This window comes from Sebastes fasciatus, chromosome 16 (genome assembly GCF_043250625.1).
Source record: "Sebastes fasciatus isolate fSebFas1 chromosome 16, fSebFas1.pri, whole genome shotgun sequence".
NCBI classification, from domain to species: domain Eukaryota; kingdom Metazoa; phylum Chordata; class Actinopteri; order Perciformes; family Sebastidae; genus Sebastes; species Sebastes fasciatus.
The window spans coordinates 12,546,059-12,563,673 of NC_133810.1; the positions used below are offsets into that span (position 1 = coordinate 12,546,059).

Consider the following 17,615-nt stretch of genomic DNA (forward strand, 5'->3'; position numbering starts at 1 on the left):
TTTTTAAAAATCCTATGTGGAATTTGTATTTGTTTTTGTATAAGTGTTTAAAGAGTATGTGAATTTATCATATGTGAAATTGTATTAAATGTTTGTACTGAATATGTGAAATTGATATTTCCTAGGGCTGTCAATTGATTAAAATATTTAATAATAATAATTAATCACGATTGTCCATAGTTAAACGCAATTAAGCACACATTTTGTATCTGTTCAAAATGTACCTTAAAGGAAATTTGTAAAGTATTTTATGCTCTTATCAACATGGTAGTGGGCAAATATGCTTGCTTTATACTAATGTATGTATATATTTATTGGAAATCAATTACCAACACAAAACTATTGTCAAGAAACCCTCACAGGTACTGCATTTAGCATAAGAAAATATGCTGATGGATTCAATTTACAGAATACTTGCATTATTTTTCAAATGTGAAATGTCTGAAAAACACATGCCCATTACAATGAATTTATTACAATGAATGATGTTCACATGAGATTATTTACAAACATTTAAAATGTACAGTAACTTTAACTTGACATGAGCCACCTGTTTCTTGAAAATAATAATAATAATGAAATGATAATGAAATCACAAAAAAAACTATTATTTAATTTAAATAAATGTACTGAGCATGATACTAAAATGAATACCATGTATTTGATCCTTATTGACATCAGAATAAATACATTATACACTTACTTAGACAATACTGTCAGAAGTGTGAGACCAAATAATAATGAATACAATAAAAACACACAAAGCACTAGAAAAATGTTACTGACCTTGATAACATAGATATGTACCTATTTCATAACATTTGACTTCTCTGTTGCATAGATCCGTTGCGCCTCCTCCTCCCGTAAAGAGGTCAGAGGTCAGGATCAGCTAACAGGAGCGTTTTGCAAAACGATGCTTCAACAGGGTCGAAGCTTGCTGAGATGGAGGCTTAAAGTCTGATCCATCCACTGAAGGGTGGTCTCTCTAATCACTACACCACCCTGCTGCTCCAACAAAGCCAATGAACATGGACTGGTAATGTGTCTGCAGCCTGTTACTACCTGATTATATTTAGCTCCTGCTGTTGTTCACTCTCTTGGCAGGGTGAAAGGTCTGTAGACTGGTATTAATGGCAAGGAAAAAAAGCTCAAAAAGGTGAGTTACTGGTGATGTACACAAGAGAGAATCATCCATTATGTGTAAAGAAACAAAAGGAAAGTGATGGAGAGGGAGAGAGTTAAAGAGACACGCGCTTGCAGATTAGATGTGGCTCACTTCCCCACACTGTGCAAAAATATTCCTGTATGAGAGTTTATGATTAATGTATACCCACTCTGCTCCCAGTCTGCTTCCCGTGTCGTATATTACAAATGGGCTATACGAGATCACAGATATATCTATAAAGCATCATAAATGATGATGCTGCCACCGGGGGAAAGTCTTTTCCTCTATATTCATAAGCCATTGTTTGCTTGCTGCTGTGATTAAACAGGCCATTATTTGATAATGGAGATCTCAAATAAATGACAATTTTATGTAATGTTGCACGATATATCATAAGAATAGCAGATACACGTGTGTGGGCAGTGTGTGTCCACCCACTGTAGTACAATAAACAAAAGTCAAGTGAGTGAATGAGTCTGTAAAAGCCTGCAAGATATTTGCTGTATTGCTTTGAAGAATTGTAAAACTGTAGACGGGTTAAGAGCTCTGTGTTACTAATCGACATACAATAAAACATTACTATCTACTCAGGCAAGTCATATTCATTGATAGGTTTTACCAAGCACATTTCCACCACACACTGGTTTATAACTCCCAAACTTTGTTAGGCAGAACAGTCAATGTTTCAACAAAAAGCCAAGTTTTTATCATAAGTGTAAGTGCACTGAGGTCATGACCCTAAAAAGAGGTATGGATTATGAATAACGGCATCTTCAACATGAAACTCTCCAGATTTATATTCTCCATATCCTGTCTCCCAATCTTGTCAGAGAGGATTCTGATTTTGTAAATCTCCCTTTACTATTAAATATTGTACAATGTTATCATTTCATGCTATATTCCCCCATTAAAATGTAATCTTTTATTAAGTATTTCTGTGTATCTTTTTTGGGGGGATTTCTTTGACAAATATACTCTTGAAAGAGTTTCATTTAATTTACTATGACATCAGTATGATATGCTTACATACACCTGACTTGCTCTTTGTCATCTTGGCCATGTGCCTAATGTGTTGAAACACTGCCTGTTAATACTAATAAAGTTTTAATAATACTGAAAATATCAGAATAGGAACTACAAAGTGTGTGATCTCCATGCTCCAGCGATTCTCTATATTTGTCTGAATTCCCCTTTTCTTTTACCTGCTTCTCTTATCGCTGCTGCAGATCAGGGATGCTGAACTTGCATTGCCCGGGGGCCACTTTTGCAAAATGACAGGAGGGCCAGTTGGTAAAAAAAACATTAATATGTGTCAGGAAAAAAAGGACCAAACAAAGGTCTATAACTCATCTTGTTCTTGGATTTGAGGATATTCAGGGCTTTCCTGACCTCTGTTGGGGCTCTGGGAGAATCCTCCCCTGGCACCTTTTTTTATAAACAAGCTCTATTCGTCTATTTTGATGCTTTTTTTATGCACTCTGGAACCTTATTTGCATTCACATACAAAAAAAAAAAATCAAATATGAATCAATGTATTTTCATTGTGAATTATAAAATGGTTGTAAATTGAGTATCTCTGCTGTAGATCCTGCGAGACAGAGGAGGCCAAGAACAGTTCTGTGACCCAATTTTGCCTCACTTTGGCTCCCTTGAGGAATACTGAGTGAGAACGGGAGCAGAAATGACAAAGCTCAGTTTTAACTTCAGTATGGGTGGCAGATTTTTAAGCAAACCAGTCAGACAGAAAGAGAGAGAGAGTAAAATGAAAAAGAGGCTGCAGTTTCAGGTTCCCCTTCTCATCCCAGAAATAGCAGGCATTAGATTGCTGATGGGGCTTTTGGCCAGGCGGCTGATAAGCCACACTGTCTGCTCTTTAACTGAGTGTGAGCCTATCTCACATAATGAGACAAAATAATGGAAATGCCACCACAAAGATAGGTATAGGGGTATCAGGGATAGTGGGCTGTAATGGTCTGGGGGTGCTTGTTCTCGTGTGACTTTGGGCCACCGACACCTTAGAGGATGTGGTCAGTGCTTTCAACTGCTACCACTGATTTTGATTGATCATCCCTGCCTTGCAGCATAAGGATAGTGGTGAAAAATGCCATCTCAGCAGCCACTGCAAAATATCCTCTGGGCTCAGTGCAGCTCATATCTGATCACCGGGCAGGTAGGCATATTAGAAAAGCTTTGTATTGTTTTGAAAAAGTTAAACTGGTAACTCCACCTACACCCAACTGCAAACAGAAGTCAAATGATGTGGTTAACATCACTCTCTAATGTAAATGCTTGTAATGGGTTGATGTAATCCTGGAAGATGCAGATTGAAATGCACAATTGCATGAAGTTGATCGTCAGCTATTGAGGCGATATTATTGATTCCTTTTCTGTTAAATCATCCCAAAGTGGCACGACACAAAACATTGTGGTTGATTGCAGTTGTAATGACTGGGAATTATGCAGCGTGTTCCTTTTTTTTATTATTAATTGTTACATTTAATTTCGTTTTCAAGCTGGGAACACACAAATAAACATCCCTAGCCCACTGTGAAAACACATCAAACATTTAAGTAATAACTTTCACACATTACAGTCACAGACGTCGCTGTTAGAATTACGATGCTGCTCCGACAACAGGGCGCGTTTAGCCATAAAAGTCAAACATGTTTATAAGAAAGTGACACTTCTGACTGATCCGAAGCTTGGTGAAGAAGCAGGAAAACATAAACATAAAGTGACGGTCTATGACCTTCACTATCTACTACATTGAATCATTGTCTTCATCATCACCGTGGACATTGTTGGGGTTATGCTGATATGATAATCCTGTGTTAATAACCCAATACAAAATAAATAAAGCACAGCAGTGGATGGAGACAATAAAAAGAGGCATTGAAAAATGTATTAGGTGATTTATTTCATTCATATACCAAAACTGTGTGGGTAAAAATTTGAAAACAAATAACCTGAGAATTAGATTATCAATAAAAAAAAGAATTGCCTACAGTAATATTGTCATTTATTTAACTGTTATATACGCATATCGCCATTGTTTGTTGGAGTGCACATTAATCATTGATCAAATTCAATTTATTTTGTTACCATTTATGCAATTGTCTCCTTTTGACTCTTTATCTCCTAGTAGGGCTTTAAGGAAAGCATCAGTTACCCTCATACAGTACATCATGTTGGGATGTAAAAGAGTTTATTCCCTCTGGTGAATATAGAGGGGATATAGTTTACAGGGCAGCATTCCCAGTAGATGAAAATAAAAAGCAATACGTTTGCATCGTTTTAATAAAACTGATAACTCTGTCGTGGAACCCGGTTTTATCAGGAAGAAGGGGCGCAGATGCAAAATAATGTGACAACAAAAAAGTGATTATGTGTTTGTGTTATCGCAAGCCATGTTCACTGCACACAGTAATTGTATTTTACGATTTTATGCCCGCTGCACAGTTCATAATTCCCCTTTCCAATGATGGCTTATGTTTCCTAGTAGTGCTCCGAAACGCCCCACCAAGAACACTTTGGATTAGAGCGATATTGCCGCTGAGACAATTGTGACAAACCCATAGCACATCGGGCGTGCACTCACTCACAGCTACACACTCGTTCACTCACTCATTCACTGTCTCTCTCTCTCTCTCTCTCTCTCTCTCTCTCTCTCTGCCAGACATGGGTGTCAGCCAAACGGTGCTATTTGCTGGAGCAGGACTGGCACTTCTCCAGACCATGGGGGTAGCAGGCTTGGCAACGCAGATCACTGATGGACTCATTGAAGCGGTTCGCCAGCATGGACAGCTTGCTGCCGTGACACAGAGAGCAGGGAGCGCAGCCCGAACCGCCACAATGCTGGCAGCTGTCGGCCTCCTGGAGACAGAAGAAACACATTAGAGGGGAGAAGAGGAGGAGAAAGAGGAGGTGAAAGAGAGGAACTGTGAGGTTAGGCAAAGGGTAGAAAAGGGAGGGAGAGGTTGGAATGACAAGAAACATATTGATGGAGACTGAGCTGAAAAGGAAAGTTGGAAAGGGAGTTTTGTCAGCCATATCTAAACAATTGCTGCATATATGTATGTATTTAAATGCAGTGTCAAATGCATCAATAATCTATATTAAACCACCATTTCACTTTAAAATATATTGCTAATATTTACGCTGCAACTGTTTCAAAGCTGATTAACTTGCAACACCTTTAGCCAGTTCATAAACAGCGGCAATTAACAGCTATCTAGTTTTACTGGCCGGCCTGCTGGCAAACTCTAAACAACCTTTACGACATGGAGGATTTTCCAATATTATTTACAATTAAAGGCTTCTGGTAAGTAGCTGTGAAGAGCCTGTCGGTCATTTATACAGCCTGCTGGTCATTGCAATTAAATTTATAATAACGCGGAGCTGCCTGTAGTTTATTGAAGACACAACAGAAGATGTAAATCTACTACATGTTGTTAATCAGTAGAGAATTGTTTTCAGTGAAAACTTTGCATGGAGGCTGTGAATTATCCTTAGCAAACAGGATGTTGTTGTTGAGATTGTAAGAGTAGTTAAATATTTAAGAGCCAAAAACTAAATGCCATTCACATCTGACCCTTTAGAATTTCCTTTGGGAAGAAGGAAGCTTTTTAAAAGACGGAGATAGACTGCTTAGCAATGCATGCTAGAGTGCTTCAGAGGAAGATGCTCTGAATCTAAAAATAGTGGCACGGAAAAAGTGTTTCTAAAATCCTGTTTAACAATTTTATTTACAAAAAGTAAAATAGAAAAGGGGTGAAAGTAAGCAAGGTATTATTGAATTTGGATAATCCTTTTGTTAAGACTACTGGTTACACTTAGAATCAGACAATCGGTAGCCATTGGACCACCATTGCAGTTATAGGCTACCCCAGTGGCTCCCAACATATTTTCCTTGAATTCCCCCTATATGCATCTAAGAAAAGCGCACCCCCTTAATACAGGTGCATCCTTTGTGTGCAGCATGCGGGAGAGCAAATTGTTTTTGAAAGGCTAAACGCCATCAAATATGGATTGAATCAGAATATTTCATTAGAGAAAAGGCTAAACGCCAACAAATATGGATTGAATCAGAATATTTCATTAGAGAAAAACACGTTGTGAATTTTGGAATTGATTACATCCATCTTTTTCCAATAAATGTGGACTTTACAACGCCCCAGAGTTATTGTAAATGTTTTGATCACACGAGTAAGAAACAATTCTACGTAGCCACCACTAGAATCTAATTATGCAGACAGTATAATACTAATGATATTAGTGGAGCATGCTTTATCTGCAACTGCGCAGAAATACCAGGTTTAAACAGAATGTGGCCTACTAAGTCGCAAAAAAAATTATCTTTTTAAATAGTTTTATATACAGACCTTTGTAAAAAATTATCCAGTAAGTGTGTTATTATGATTTGTGCATTTGTGATATGTGCAAATCTAATTTTGAACTGCGTCAGAGCAGAAAAAAATTGTGGTGCAACCCCCTAAGAGGGGCCCAGGTAGGGAACCACTGGCCTACCCAACAAGCAAATGTTTGCGGTTGAAATCCACCACAAACTCTCACTAAATTTCACTGCACACAAGGTTTTTCTTTAAATGAAACTTGTTGGTTTGACTTACAATTCTGGTGCATCGAAACCTACATTAGTTTAAGCTGCACATACAGGTTATATTCACCCACTATATTGTGATCGTCAGCAGTTGTAGTGAAACCTGCTTCCAGATTGGGTAAACAGCAACATTTGTGCACGCTTATAAATCTAAGCCTGTGTTAGAAATAAAGAAACAAAGACAGTGAAACATTAACTACCATGGGGTGTGGGCAACAAAGGCAAAGATGATAAAGAAAAGAGAGTAACAAAGAGGAGTGAGATTGCCAAATAATGAAAAAAAAAAAGCTGAGAATGAACTTTTTTTTTTCTATAGAGGCAGAGAAAATGAGAAAATAACGAGAGGGGGTGAGAAAAGAATGGCGGGAGTGAGGGGAAGAGAACAGTAATCAGCCAAGGAGGTGAGAGGGAGGGGATAATAGCGAGCTGGGTATCCTTGCGGGGCTGGCAAGTGGCAGGCAAATGCTGCAAGGGCAGAGTAAAAGTGTGGACTCATCAGTATGTGTTCACAGTTGACAGATAACACTGGGACAATGGGGCGTTGCAGCGGGAGGGGGCAACAGGAGAAGAAAAGTGAAGGGGCACAAATACAGTGGCAGTTACAAGGAAACGCAGAGGAGATTGTGGGATGAGACTAAACACCCCTCTGTGAACAGTTTCAAATTACAACAATATGGCTGCACAGGTGATCCTGCAGTTACGCTCTTGAAAGCACAGATAAAGTGAAGAAAGGATGGCTGGAGACATATGCACAGAGAGAGAGAGAGAGAGGGGGTAATGAGAACGGAGAAGGACATGGTGAGAGAGAAGAAACAGAAGCAGGGTGATAAAAAGCCTACCACACCACTGAGAATAATTTGGCCAAGGATCATTACCTTGTTCTCTGTGTCGCTGATCTGTTTCTCCTCCTTTTCCTCCCCGTCCTGTATACAAAGAGCTTTAGCCCTCCTCCTGCTCCCCCTCTCCTTGGCCTTTGGGTATCCCTCCAAGTCCACAGGAGGCACTGTGAGGTGCCGCACCACTTCAGGCTTCCTCGGTGGCGCTCTGATGATGCGCAGGTTGCTGGTGTAGATGATTATCTTGCCAAAGTCCAGCACTGAGGACTGAAGGAAGCAGAACGTGTCAGCTAATCTGCATCAGCTACAACAACTGGTGCATCCTAAGATTAAGTATTTTTAATTAGCCTCTACTTGTGTTAGATATTTCCAACAATTCCTGGAACTAGAGAGCGTGCCCACATTTAACTGTGGGCTTTTTGTGTGGGTGAGAAGAGGTTGTCTGTATGCAGCTGAAGAGTCACACCTCTTGTGCAAAACACTGGTGGTGGAGAAAGTGGAAACTACAATACTTCCACACACAACGGTTCGTATATCTTACGAAAAGTTATTCCTCATTTTTCGTGCGTTTTCCTATAAATGTCCAGCAACACGTGTCAATTTCCGCTTGTTACTTGCATGACGTATTTTCAAAATAAACTCCCGTCTCCACAGAAAACAACTTGGCTAGGTTTAGGCAATAAAACTACTTAGTTGGGTTTAGGAAAAGGTCCCGGTTTGGGTTAAAATAACTCCGAAAGTGGCGTAAGTACGGATGTTACGTGGAAAAATAAATCAACGGTGACTTCTGGTTTCACACGGGATACAAATACCGGTCTCCCGGGCGACAGTCCGGTGTTTTTTGACCCAACCTCCTCCCTACACAGGTTTGTCACTTGTTATACTTCCTGGTTCACGATTACTTGAATTACATACAAATTGTTTCGTGAAATATATACGAATTACAGTGCGTTACTTTTCGTAGGTATAGCTACAAACGGTGTATGAGAATAGCCTATAGGTTTATATAATGATATCAGTCATTTTGGCATGATGGACAGCTCAAAATACCCATGACCTTCAGCTGCTGTTGCCATGGAGAAGAAGCTAGTCAGAAGCATGAAATATAGCAAATTAAGAATGCAAAACACAGCACCATAGTTGCTGAATTAATCCAAAATTGTGCCAGAACGTTAACAGAAGAGTCGTAGTTAACTTCTACAGTCTGACAGTTTTTATGACCACAGGCAACCTTTTTAATCAAAAGACCAGTTAATGTTTAACACAGTTTGTTTATCTTTTGCACTGATGATTTAACTGGAAGAGTTTCATACCGTTCCAAGCCGTAGACGTGCTCCAACAGTAAGTCAATTAACAACGTCTATGGGGAAAATGTATCAGAAAAATGAATGTTTATGGGGAAGAAGTTATCTGATTTTAACTTACGGATCCATATCGGCAGGGCTGCATTGTTGATTGCCAACAACTCGGTGATTACTTCGCTAATCCCTGACATTTCTGACTTTCCAAACTAATTTTTAGTGTTTTGGAACTTTTTAAAATGATCTGATAGGTTTCATTTTTCAAACATTCAGAAATTAAAATCAGATAAAGAGCGTTTTTTTTTATCAGTGAATCCCTGAGTCTTATTATAAAACAGACAGAGAAAGCATTGAAGTCGTATACAGTATGGAGGAACTCATTAGTCCTTGTACAGTAGGGGTGCTCCTCCAGGACCACCGTGCCAGCCTTTAAATAATGCCCTAAAAGGATAAACTAAATCCAGATTGCTGTTTTGAACTGATAAATGTGATAAACACTGGCCTTGGTCACCAGGGCCAAGCGTGCCTTTGTTTAGAGGATAAAAGAATGAAACTGACACTAAGCCAGCAGGCGATGTAGCTGACCTCCCGCTCAGCCTGCTGCACTAATGAAGCCACTGCCACAGCAGCTCAGTGAGGCTTTTTCCTTTCAAATGAACAATTTTGTAGTTCAATTTTAATTGTTGGCCAATTTTTCACGGAACAGCATGCAGTTGGTGCTTTAATTACCCCAGGATTCTTCTCATTTTCTATTTTAAGCCTTGATTGCTTGCTCTGTTCTAAAGATGTATGAATTCATTATTAAATGGCTTTGCGTTGGCTGGTAATTGTGTGTGTTTTTTTTGGCGTGTCTGTTTGCATTTCAGCATATGTACCTTGCAATGCTCTGCGGGGTTTATAAAATAAATACCAACTCTTCCAAGGAGCTGTTATTATAATTCCCTTTATATAAGTATATCCAAAGAGACGCTGCATGCTCCAAAATGAGTAACTTAGCATTTATAGAGGTGTTAACCGCCTTTTTCTGTAGGTGTTGTTTGAAATAACAGACAATAATGCTTCCATAAATAAGTACATATGTTGAACCGACAATGCTGGTGCTACAGTACATCACAATCTTTATTACCAAACTGTTGTTTTAAGATCACATTAAAGCCTAGCCTCGAGATCGGCATTTTGGCCTATTTTACTTTTAATGTGACCATAATTTACTAAATGAACATCATGCTGTATTGAAGAAGACTTTGAACTAGCGATTGAGACCATAAAACTCATGTTTACAATGTTTACTGAGGTAATAAATCAAGTGAGAAGTAGGCTCATTTTCTCGTAGACTTCTATACAATCAGACTTCTTTTTGCAACCAGAGGAGTCGCCCCCTGCTGGCTGTTAGAGAGAATGCAAGTTGAAAACACTTCACTTTTCGGACCCCTAGGTTGCCCTCTGCATTAAAGTAAACTGCTGCCATGGTGGACATTTTAATTGGCGTAACATTCAGCAAAATTGTATTATTTTCACAGTGGAGAATGAATTAAGACAATGAAGTTAGGTCTCAGTATACGTGACATTCAGACGGATGAAACTGACACTGCTAGCGTCTCTAATCTAAGCTTATCTTGATTTAATATAAAAATTTAGAAAGTCAAAACCAGAGAGCAGCATTGCTTACTTTGGCGTCTCCCTCTGCGCCGTCCGTCTGGCCTGCAGCTGGCTTGTAGCTTCCCATCCCTCTGTACACGTTTATTCTCTGGGCAATGAGCCCTGTTGGAGGATAGGCTCCTGGATACAGAACAAAACATGTTGTCAGAATAGAGTGAGATCTTACAAGTACTAGAGATTTCAGACTCAGGTCCAGGTTTGATCCACAAACAGCATGGATTTCTTACACTTTGATGTGCTTGTCTGAATTTTTATAAGTCTTTGTAAACTCTGAAACAACAACAGCCTACAATGACCAATCCTAAATTACCAGTCTCTACCTGACTAACTGAGACCACCCAGGCCAGCTGTGTAAGCATCCTAGTTTTACCAAATCCTTCGTCTTAGCAACTTTCTACTTCTACTCGTTGTTTTTGAGAAAGTAGTGCATTCTCTCTAGAAACATGAACAAAAATATAAACATAACAATTTTTTAACAAGCATACTAACATTTCTGGGACCAGTTGCCAGGCAACCAGTTGCCAGGAAGTTACTGGTCCCTGGCTCGAGGTTGTTTCTAGAAGGTAACCCGCAAATTGCAAAATCTGATCTGAGATCTGCAAAAATGTGCAAAAACTCTTTTGCGAGACTAGCTGCCCTACGTCCTATCCTAACATTAACTATTCTCGATCAATGCCTAACCTTAACTATTCTTGATTAATGCCTAACCTTAACTATTCTTGATTAATGCCTAACCTTAACTATTCTCGATCAATGCCTAACCTTAACCATTCAAGATCAATGCTTAACCTTAACTATTCAAGGTCAATGCCTAACCTTAACCATCTCGCTTGCAGGTTCCCTTCCAAAGAAGATTATACCCCCCTAAGCTATTCCATCAATTACACACTATACACTAATTCTAACAATGAGTGAGTAGAGCATTCTATATCTTATATCTAATTATATCTTAAGCATACTGATATGGCCCAGTATTTCAACATTTCATCTTTGAAATTGGTAGTGTTCAAAGTTCACAGTTGGTTGACCTCCTCTGGTGCGTGCTGCTATAATATCTTGCCAAAATAATGATCTGTAATAAACATTTGCACTCAGGAATCAGATTTTATTTTAGCTGGATTGTTAACTCCATGATCACAGCAGAGAAAATATCTGTCTTATACACCTGGTGATGTTTAAGCTCAGCGTGTAATTCTTTGCCTATATGACTGCAGATCACAATATGATCAGTGCACCTATAGGAGGGCTATTGAGGCTGTAATTGAGCAGCCTTGAGACGTCCCCCATCAACATCACAAAGGTTGCTTTAACACTTAGTATTTGAGATGTTTGTAACCACATTGGCAGTTTTACTGTGCACACACAAATACATTCTACGGCATAGTCTCAATCATGCAACATGCCAAAACAATTTCATGGAAACCACTCCATTTTACAGGCTGGAGAACCATCTACAAATGTAATATACCCATCATGTTGGTCTCCCTGGTTACTGGCTCACATCCCACACAAACAAACCTCAGTGCAGTCATGCATATAAAGCAAGACACGGTGGTAGTGTGTTGCACAATGATAAAAACCCACCCGGTTGGTCCCCGTGAGCATCCTCAAACCCACAGAGCTGCTCCACCTCCAAGTGGCTGGGAGGGATCTTGCGGTGGACGAAGCTGTGAGGGTATTTCTCCTCTGGACTGTCCAGCTCCTGACCGTCCTCGTACACGTGCTTCAGCACCCGGCCGCTGTAGGACGACGCCAGCTTGAACCGCACCTGTGGGTTCGAGTAGAAGCTGACAGGTTTTTACTCCACTCCCCTAAAGGTTTCACATGATGGCATGTTAACTTCTGTTTAGTGAGATTGAGAGGTAATTTGCATACAAAAGGAGATTTAAACTGCTGTTTGATAAAACAAGAGGGGTGCATACAGACTTTTGCAGCATGTCAACATACAAGCCAACATCCTGCTTCATTCGGTTTGCAGTTTGACATCAGATGCAATTATAGGCTCAGCACACCAGCTTCAGTTAGCTGTGTGCTATAATATAATGCAATATGCCACTGACATTAAAGCATCTGCATGAAAAAAGTGTAAACAGAAAGCTCGGTAATGACCTCAATATGTCTTTTACTCACATCAAGTACTTCAAAACCCCATGAATTTGAAAGACATGTCAATCACCAGGTAGCCACACCCCTAAAAGCATACCTTCCTTTATGGTCTATTTGACTCTACATAGGACCATAATTTACTAAATGAACATCATGCTGTATTGAAGAAGACTTGAAATTAACGATTGAGACCATAAACTCATGTTTACCATGTTTACTGAGGTAATAAATCAAGTGAGAAGTAGGGCAAAGAACATATATTGCCAAGAAGGGAAAGTCTATTGGTCGGCTGTTGTAAAAAAAAAAAAAAAAAACACCAGAGTTTCGTCTCTTTGCTTCTTTACTCTTTGAGTAGGGTCATTTTCTCATAGACTTCTATACAATCAGACTTCTTTTTGCAACCAGAGGAGTTGCCTCCTGCTGGCTATTAGAAAGAATGCAAGTTTAAGACACTTCAGCATTGGCTTCACTTTTCAGACCCAGAGATTGCCCACTGTATTAAAGTGTTGCCATGGTGGACATTTTAATTAACATTAACAATAAAATGCAAACAGAAAGTTTGGTAATGACCTCAGTATGTCTTTTACTCAACATTTATTAAAAAGTACTTCAAAACCCAATGAATTTGAAAGAAAGCGTTGGTGTATAACTCACCTTTCTGGGCTTGGTGCCTTCATAGCGTTGATTCAGTTTTCTCTGGAGCTCCTCCATGGTGGCTGATTGAGTAAGGGACGCCGAGAGACCAGTCAGTCCATCCAAGAAGTTCCTTTCCTGGGGCGGATTGACATCAGCCGGACACCGTGGCGAATGGTGCGATGAAAGGATGGATTGATATACAGCTTGATTGAAGCACAGGGCACAAGAGCCCGACTGCGTGTAAGGAGTGGGTGGACGACTGGATGAGATAAGGCTCTCTCTCCGAGTGTCCTGCGTCCTGAGATGGAATGCACCTGCTGTTTTAAGGGACCACCTTTCTGGCTCCCCGTGCTAAATTATTCAAAGCGGGATCGTGTGTACTAACGGATTGGTTGAGAAACTAGAAGCTCCGTCATCAAATAATTATGATCACCAGAATAGAAGGTAGTTGGAGCCCGTGTGGAGCACTGTGTGTTTGTGTGTGTGTGAGGGAAAGAAAGAGAGAGTGAGGCTGTGTATGTGTGTGCGTGGGAGTTGTTAGATGGTTGTACTGCCTGTCTTTGGACTGGAGCCGAGTGCATCCATGTTGAAAAGTAAACATGACATTTGATGTCTGCTCCTGTCATACTGAAAAATGTAAAATATATCTATAATTACTGAGCTTAGAGTTGCATCACATTGACATTGCTTTTAGTGTCTTTGCTTTGTTTATACATGTGTGTTTCTTGTATTTGTGCAAGGTGAGTAGTCTTATTGAGAAAGAAAACTTCTGCGTTTTAGTCTTACTTCATTGCTCAGAGGAGTCTGAGTCAGACTCTTTGAAAGTGTAATCTAAAGAAGTATCTGTTACAGTATAGATCTCAGGTAAAACATGAAGACAAAAAGTTGGTTTTCACACACCTGAGAATGACTGAGAAGTTTTCTCCAGCAGATAACGCTCAGGGACTTCGTCTAGAAGATTCAAAGACATCAAAAAGACTTAAATCACAAATGCAAGTCCTTTAGACAACACAGACAAAACATGAGAAAGCTTTTTCAGTCCGAACCATACCAAAACTTATGTGTAACTTACATTATCTTGTGGATCTAGCCCCGTTTCCGGGGAACATGCTCTAAAAAAAATACTTAAAGTAAAATTCAACATGACTGATATTTGCAATGGTTCATTCACAGCCAAAGTACTTTGTGAGAATAATAAGAAATAACATGAAAAATATTTCAGCTGAGGTGGAAAGAATAGAAAGGATCTAATCTCATTTATTATTTCAATTTAAGGGAATCCTTGAAAGTATACAATTAGACTTTTTCCCCTCTTAATCCTACATTGTAATTACTTTAACTGATGAGTCATACAATTAGTGTTTTAACTAAATCACCATGTGCTAAGTGTTTTCCTGTCTGGTGTAATGGCTTTAATTATTTGGTAAATTACGTATCCCTATTTTGTACTTAACTTGAAATTACCCACTACTTAGTGTGACAATAGGAAGGGTTGCCATGCAGTAGACACAGCGTAAAGACTCATATTCACATTTTTCCAAGTACGGCTTATAGGAATCTTCAGACTTGAATAAATGTGAGTCAGCCTTTAAAGCTGAAGTAGGCGACATTGGAGAAAATATGATTAAAAAAAGTTATTTTTATAAATGGACGCTTTATCGTTACAGTAGTACATGAAACAGGTAACCTGAAAAAAATCATGTGCCTCTGTCCTCCGGTGTCCTGCTCATCAGGATCTAATCTAAATACTCATTCACACCCAGATGGCACAATTCAGGAGCAATTTGGGGGAAAGTATCTTGCCCGAGGACACTTTGACATGTGACCGGAGGAGCTGGGGATCGAACCACCGATCTTCCGATTGGTGGACGACCTGCTCTACCTCTGAGCCTCAGCCATATGAGAGCAGTGCAGAGGGCAGGCGTGAGCTAGCAAGTGGAGCACGCTCACATGCATTAAAAGCATCTGCGGCCGGCCCGGCTATGTCAGCAAAGCATGGAGACGCTCGGATTACAACACCCAGAGGGAGAGTGACTTCATTCTCTGCTCAGGTAGACATTACTCCACTATATCTTTACATAGCAAATAGTTGTTTGCTGCTATATTAACACTCTGGATGTAGTATAAAGAACCTTTAAAGTTGTTTACTTTATCAATGAGCTGTATGTTATAGAATTAATCAATTTGACTCACAACTTCTATTATCGCAGTCAAATGACCCATGTCGTGGAATATTTTCTTTTGAAAATGAGAGTGCTTTATTATCTATATCTATAAAACCTTAGGGAATCAGGAGTAACTCACTGTCCCAATTTATGACCTTTAAATACTGTTTTAATGAGCAGCTCCCTGAATTAAAAGTGTGTGAAGCGGGAAAACCAGAATTTTGTGCCAAATAGTGGGTGAGATTAGACGATAGTAGTCTAATCATAGGCCTTTGATTTTTTTTTTTTCCTATTTAATGTTTGCATCATATAAAAGTATCACTCACATCTCTAATTTTGCTCTGTGTCATTTCCAGAATTGGCCCGTCTGACTCTTATTAAGCCTAATAGGGTATGATTCATGCTGTCAGCATCCTTTTAAGCATCATTTTATCACCGGATCAGAGACTAATTTAATATTTCAATCACATCTATGAGTGCCAGCACTGAAATCTGCATCACTTTCTCCTGAGTCAGTCAGGTCACATCCTGGCATCATGTGTTAGGCGTTTGTGTGTGTCAGTTGGTGTGCATCGGTTTTGTGTTTGTGAGTGCCTGAGTAAATACGTATGCAATGCCCAAATCCATAAATGCATACGTTCAGCATTTGAATTATTCAATTTACAGGAGGTTTGGAAAGTACTATTATCTTTATTTTCAAACTGCTGATGGCAGCGGCAACTTTTTTCTGCATCTGCAAGAGGCCATTTCATAAAACAAACACTAATCTAACAAATGGATGCCATTAGCCCCGTGCATGTCGAGATCAATCTCACAATTATCCTTACAGATGACTGTTATTAAGCTGAGAGTGAACGGATGGTTTAAAAAGCGAGAGAGTGGAGAGAGAGAGACCCTCTATTGAATCTTGCCTGACCGAGAGTCGGCTTAATCAGATTGCAGAACAAGCAAGTACGGTCACTCAAGCGAGAAATTGTTTTGGGCGCATCGCAGTGGAGGAATCGTTTAATGTGCCAGGATTCTCGCTGCTTTCGGTTTAAATGATTGCCGCTGTAAATCTGTCTCTCTGTGTCTCCACATTAACAGTTCGTGTATATTCTATTGTCCCCATTATCCTCCCTAAATACAATATGCAATATGAGCTTCATTGCTCAGGTACAGTACATGCTCTCTGCTAGCTATAGATCTTCACCTAATCCAATTTCAGTGCTCCGACGGAACAGATCGAAACGGAGAAATAATAGTTTTGGTTTCACCGTGCTGGTTGACGATGCATTTGGACCCGAGTGTGCAAAGATGAGCCTCATTGAGCCGCAAATTTAAACACAAATGGAAGTCAATTCTCCAGATGGCCTGATGCAATCCCTACGTGCTAACTGTTGTAGATGAGTAAATCAGAATCGAAACTCTATTTTATGCTGTCTCCGTGAACCAGGTATATGAGCTTGTGTTACTTTTGGGTAGACCAGGGACAGGGTGTCAATATACTCTTGTTATGCATAGTGTCCTTTCAAAATAAACTTCCGTTTTCACAGGAAGTTAGGTTTAGGCAACACAACCTCTTAGGTAGGGTTAGGAAATGTTTGTGGTTGACGTTAACTTCACTGACTAGTGACTCACGGGACTGACGATACAAAACGACTCAAGTGACTCACGGGACTGACGACACTAACGACTCACGACACTAATGACTCATGTGACTCACGGGACTGACGATACAGATGAGTCACGTGACAAAGACTGACGTGAAAAAATAAGTCAGCGTTACTTTTAGTTTCACATGGGACGAGAACATCAGTCTCTGGTTGTTGCTCTGATCGTTGAATAATGGCGCGGCTGGATTTACACTGGAGTTAGTTGAAAGCCCGGTTCGTCACATAAATGTTGCTAAAGGGTGCCTCGATGCGTCGGTTTCCAATGCGGAGGGGAACTTACCAAACGGCGGTATTTGACAAGTTAGGAGTGAGAACAGGTTGTGCAATCAGAACAGTGGGATTTGCATATGTTACAGTCTCTGTAACATCATAGCAATACTTTGAGAGGGCACATATCTTTGCAACTGAAATAAAGGATTAACTGAGTTAATCTTTGCATGTAAACTATTGATTAAAAAACTTTATGCAATGTTTT

At 39.7% G+C, this 17,615-nt stretch overlaps 1 protein-coding gene across 1 annotated transcript; it reads right to left on the minus strand.

The window, feature by feature from the left end:
* Positions 1 to 4,062: 4,062 nt before the first annotated feature.
* grxcr2 (glutaredoxin and cysteine rich domain containing 2) lies at positions 4,063 to 14,599 on the minus strand. The gene is made up of 7 exons (XM_074610915.1): positions 14,393 to 14,599; positions 14,221 to 14,271; positions 13,339 to 13,455; positions 12,163 to 12,346; positions 10,589 to 10,698; positions 7,658 to 7,885; positions 4,063 to 5,038 (listed from the first exon to the last, which is right to left on the minus strand). The coding sequence occupies exons 1-7, from the start codon at positions 14,462 to 14,464 to the stop codon at positions 4,865 to 4,867; spliced, it is 936 nt and encodes a 311-aa protein (XP_074467016.1). The 5' UTR covers positions 14,465 to 14,599; the 3' UTR covers positions 4,063 to 4,864.
* Positions 14,600 to 17,615: the final 3,016 nt, after the last annotated feature.

Excerpts from the sequence above, each read along its gene's own strand:
- grxcr2 (XM_074610915.1), bottom strand. The coding sequence starts at position 14,464 with ATGTTGAATTTTACTTTAAGTATTTTTTTTAGAGCATGTTCCCCGGAA. Across the intron at positions 13,456-14,220 it reads AACTTCTCAGTCATTCTCAG|GAAAGGAACTTCTTGGATGG; the intron begins GTGTGTGAAAAC and ends AATCCGCCCCAG. Across the intron at positions 12,347-13,338 it reads AAGGCACCAAGCCCAGAAAG|GTGCGGTTCAAGCTGGCGTC; the intron begins GTGAGTTATACA and ends TCGAACCCACAG.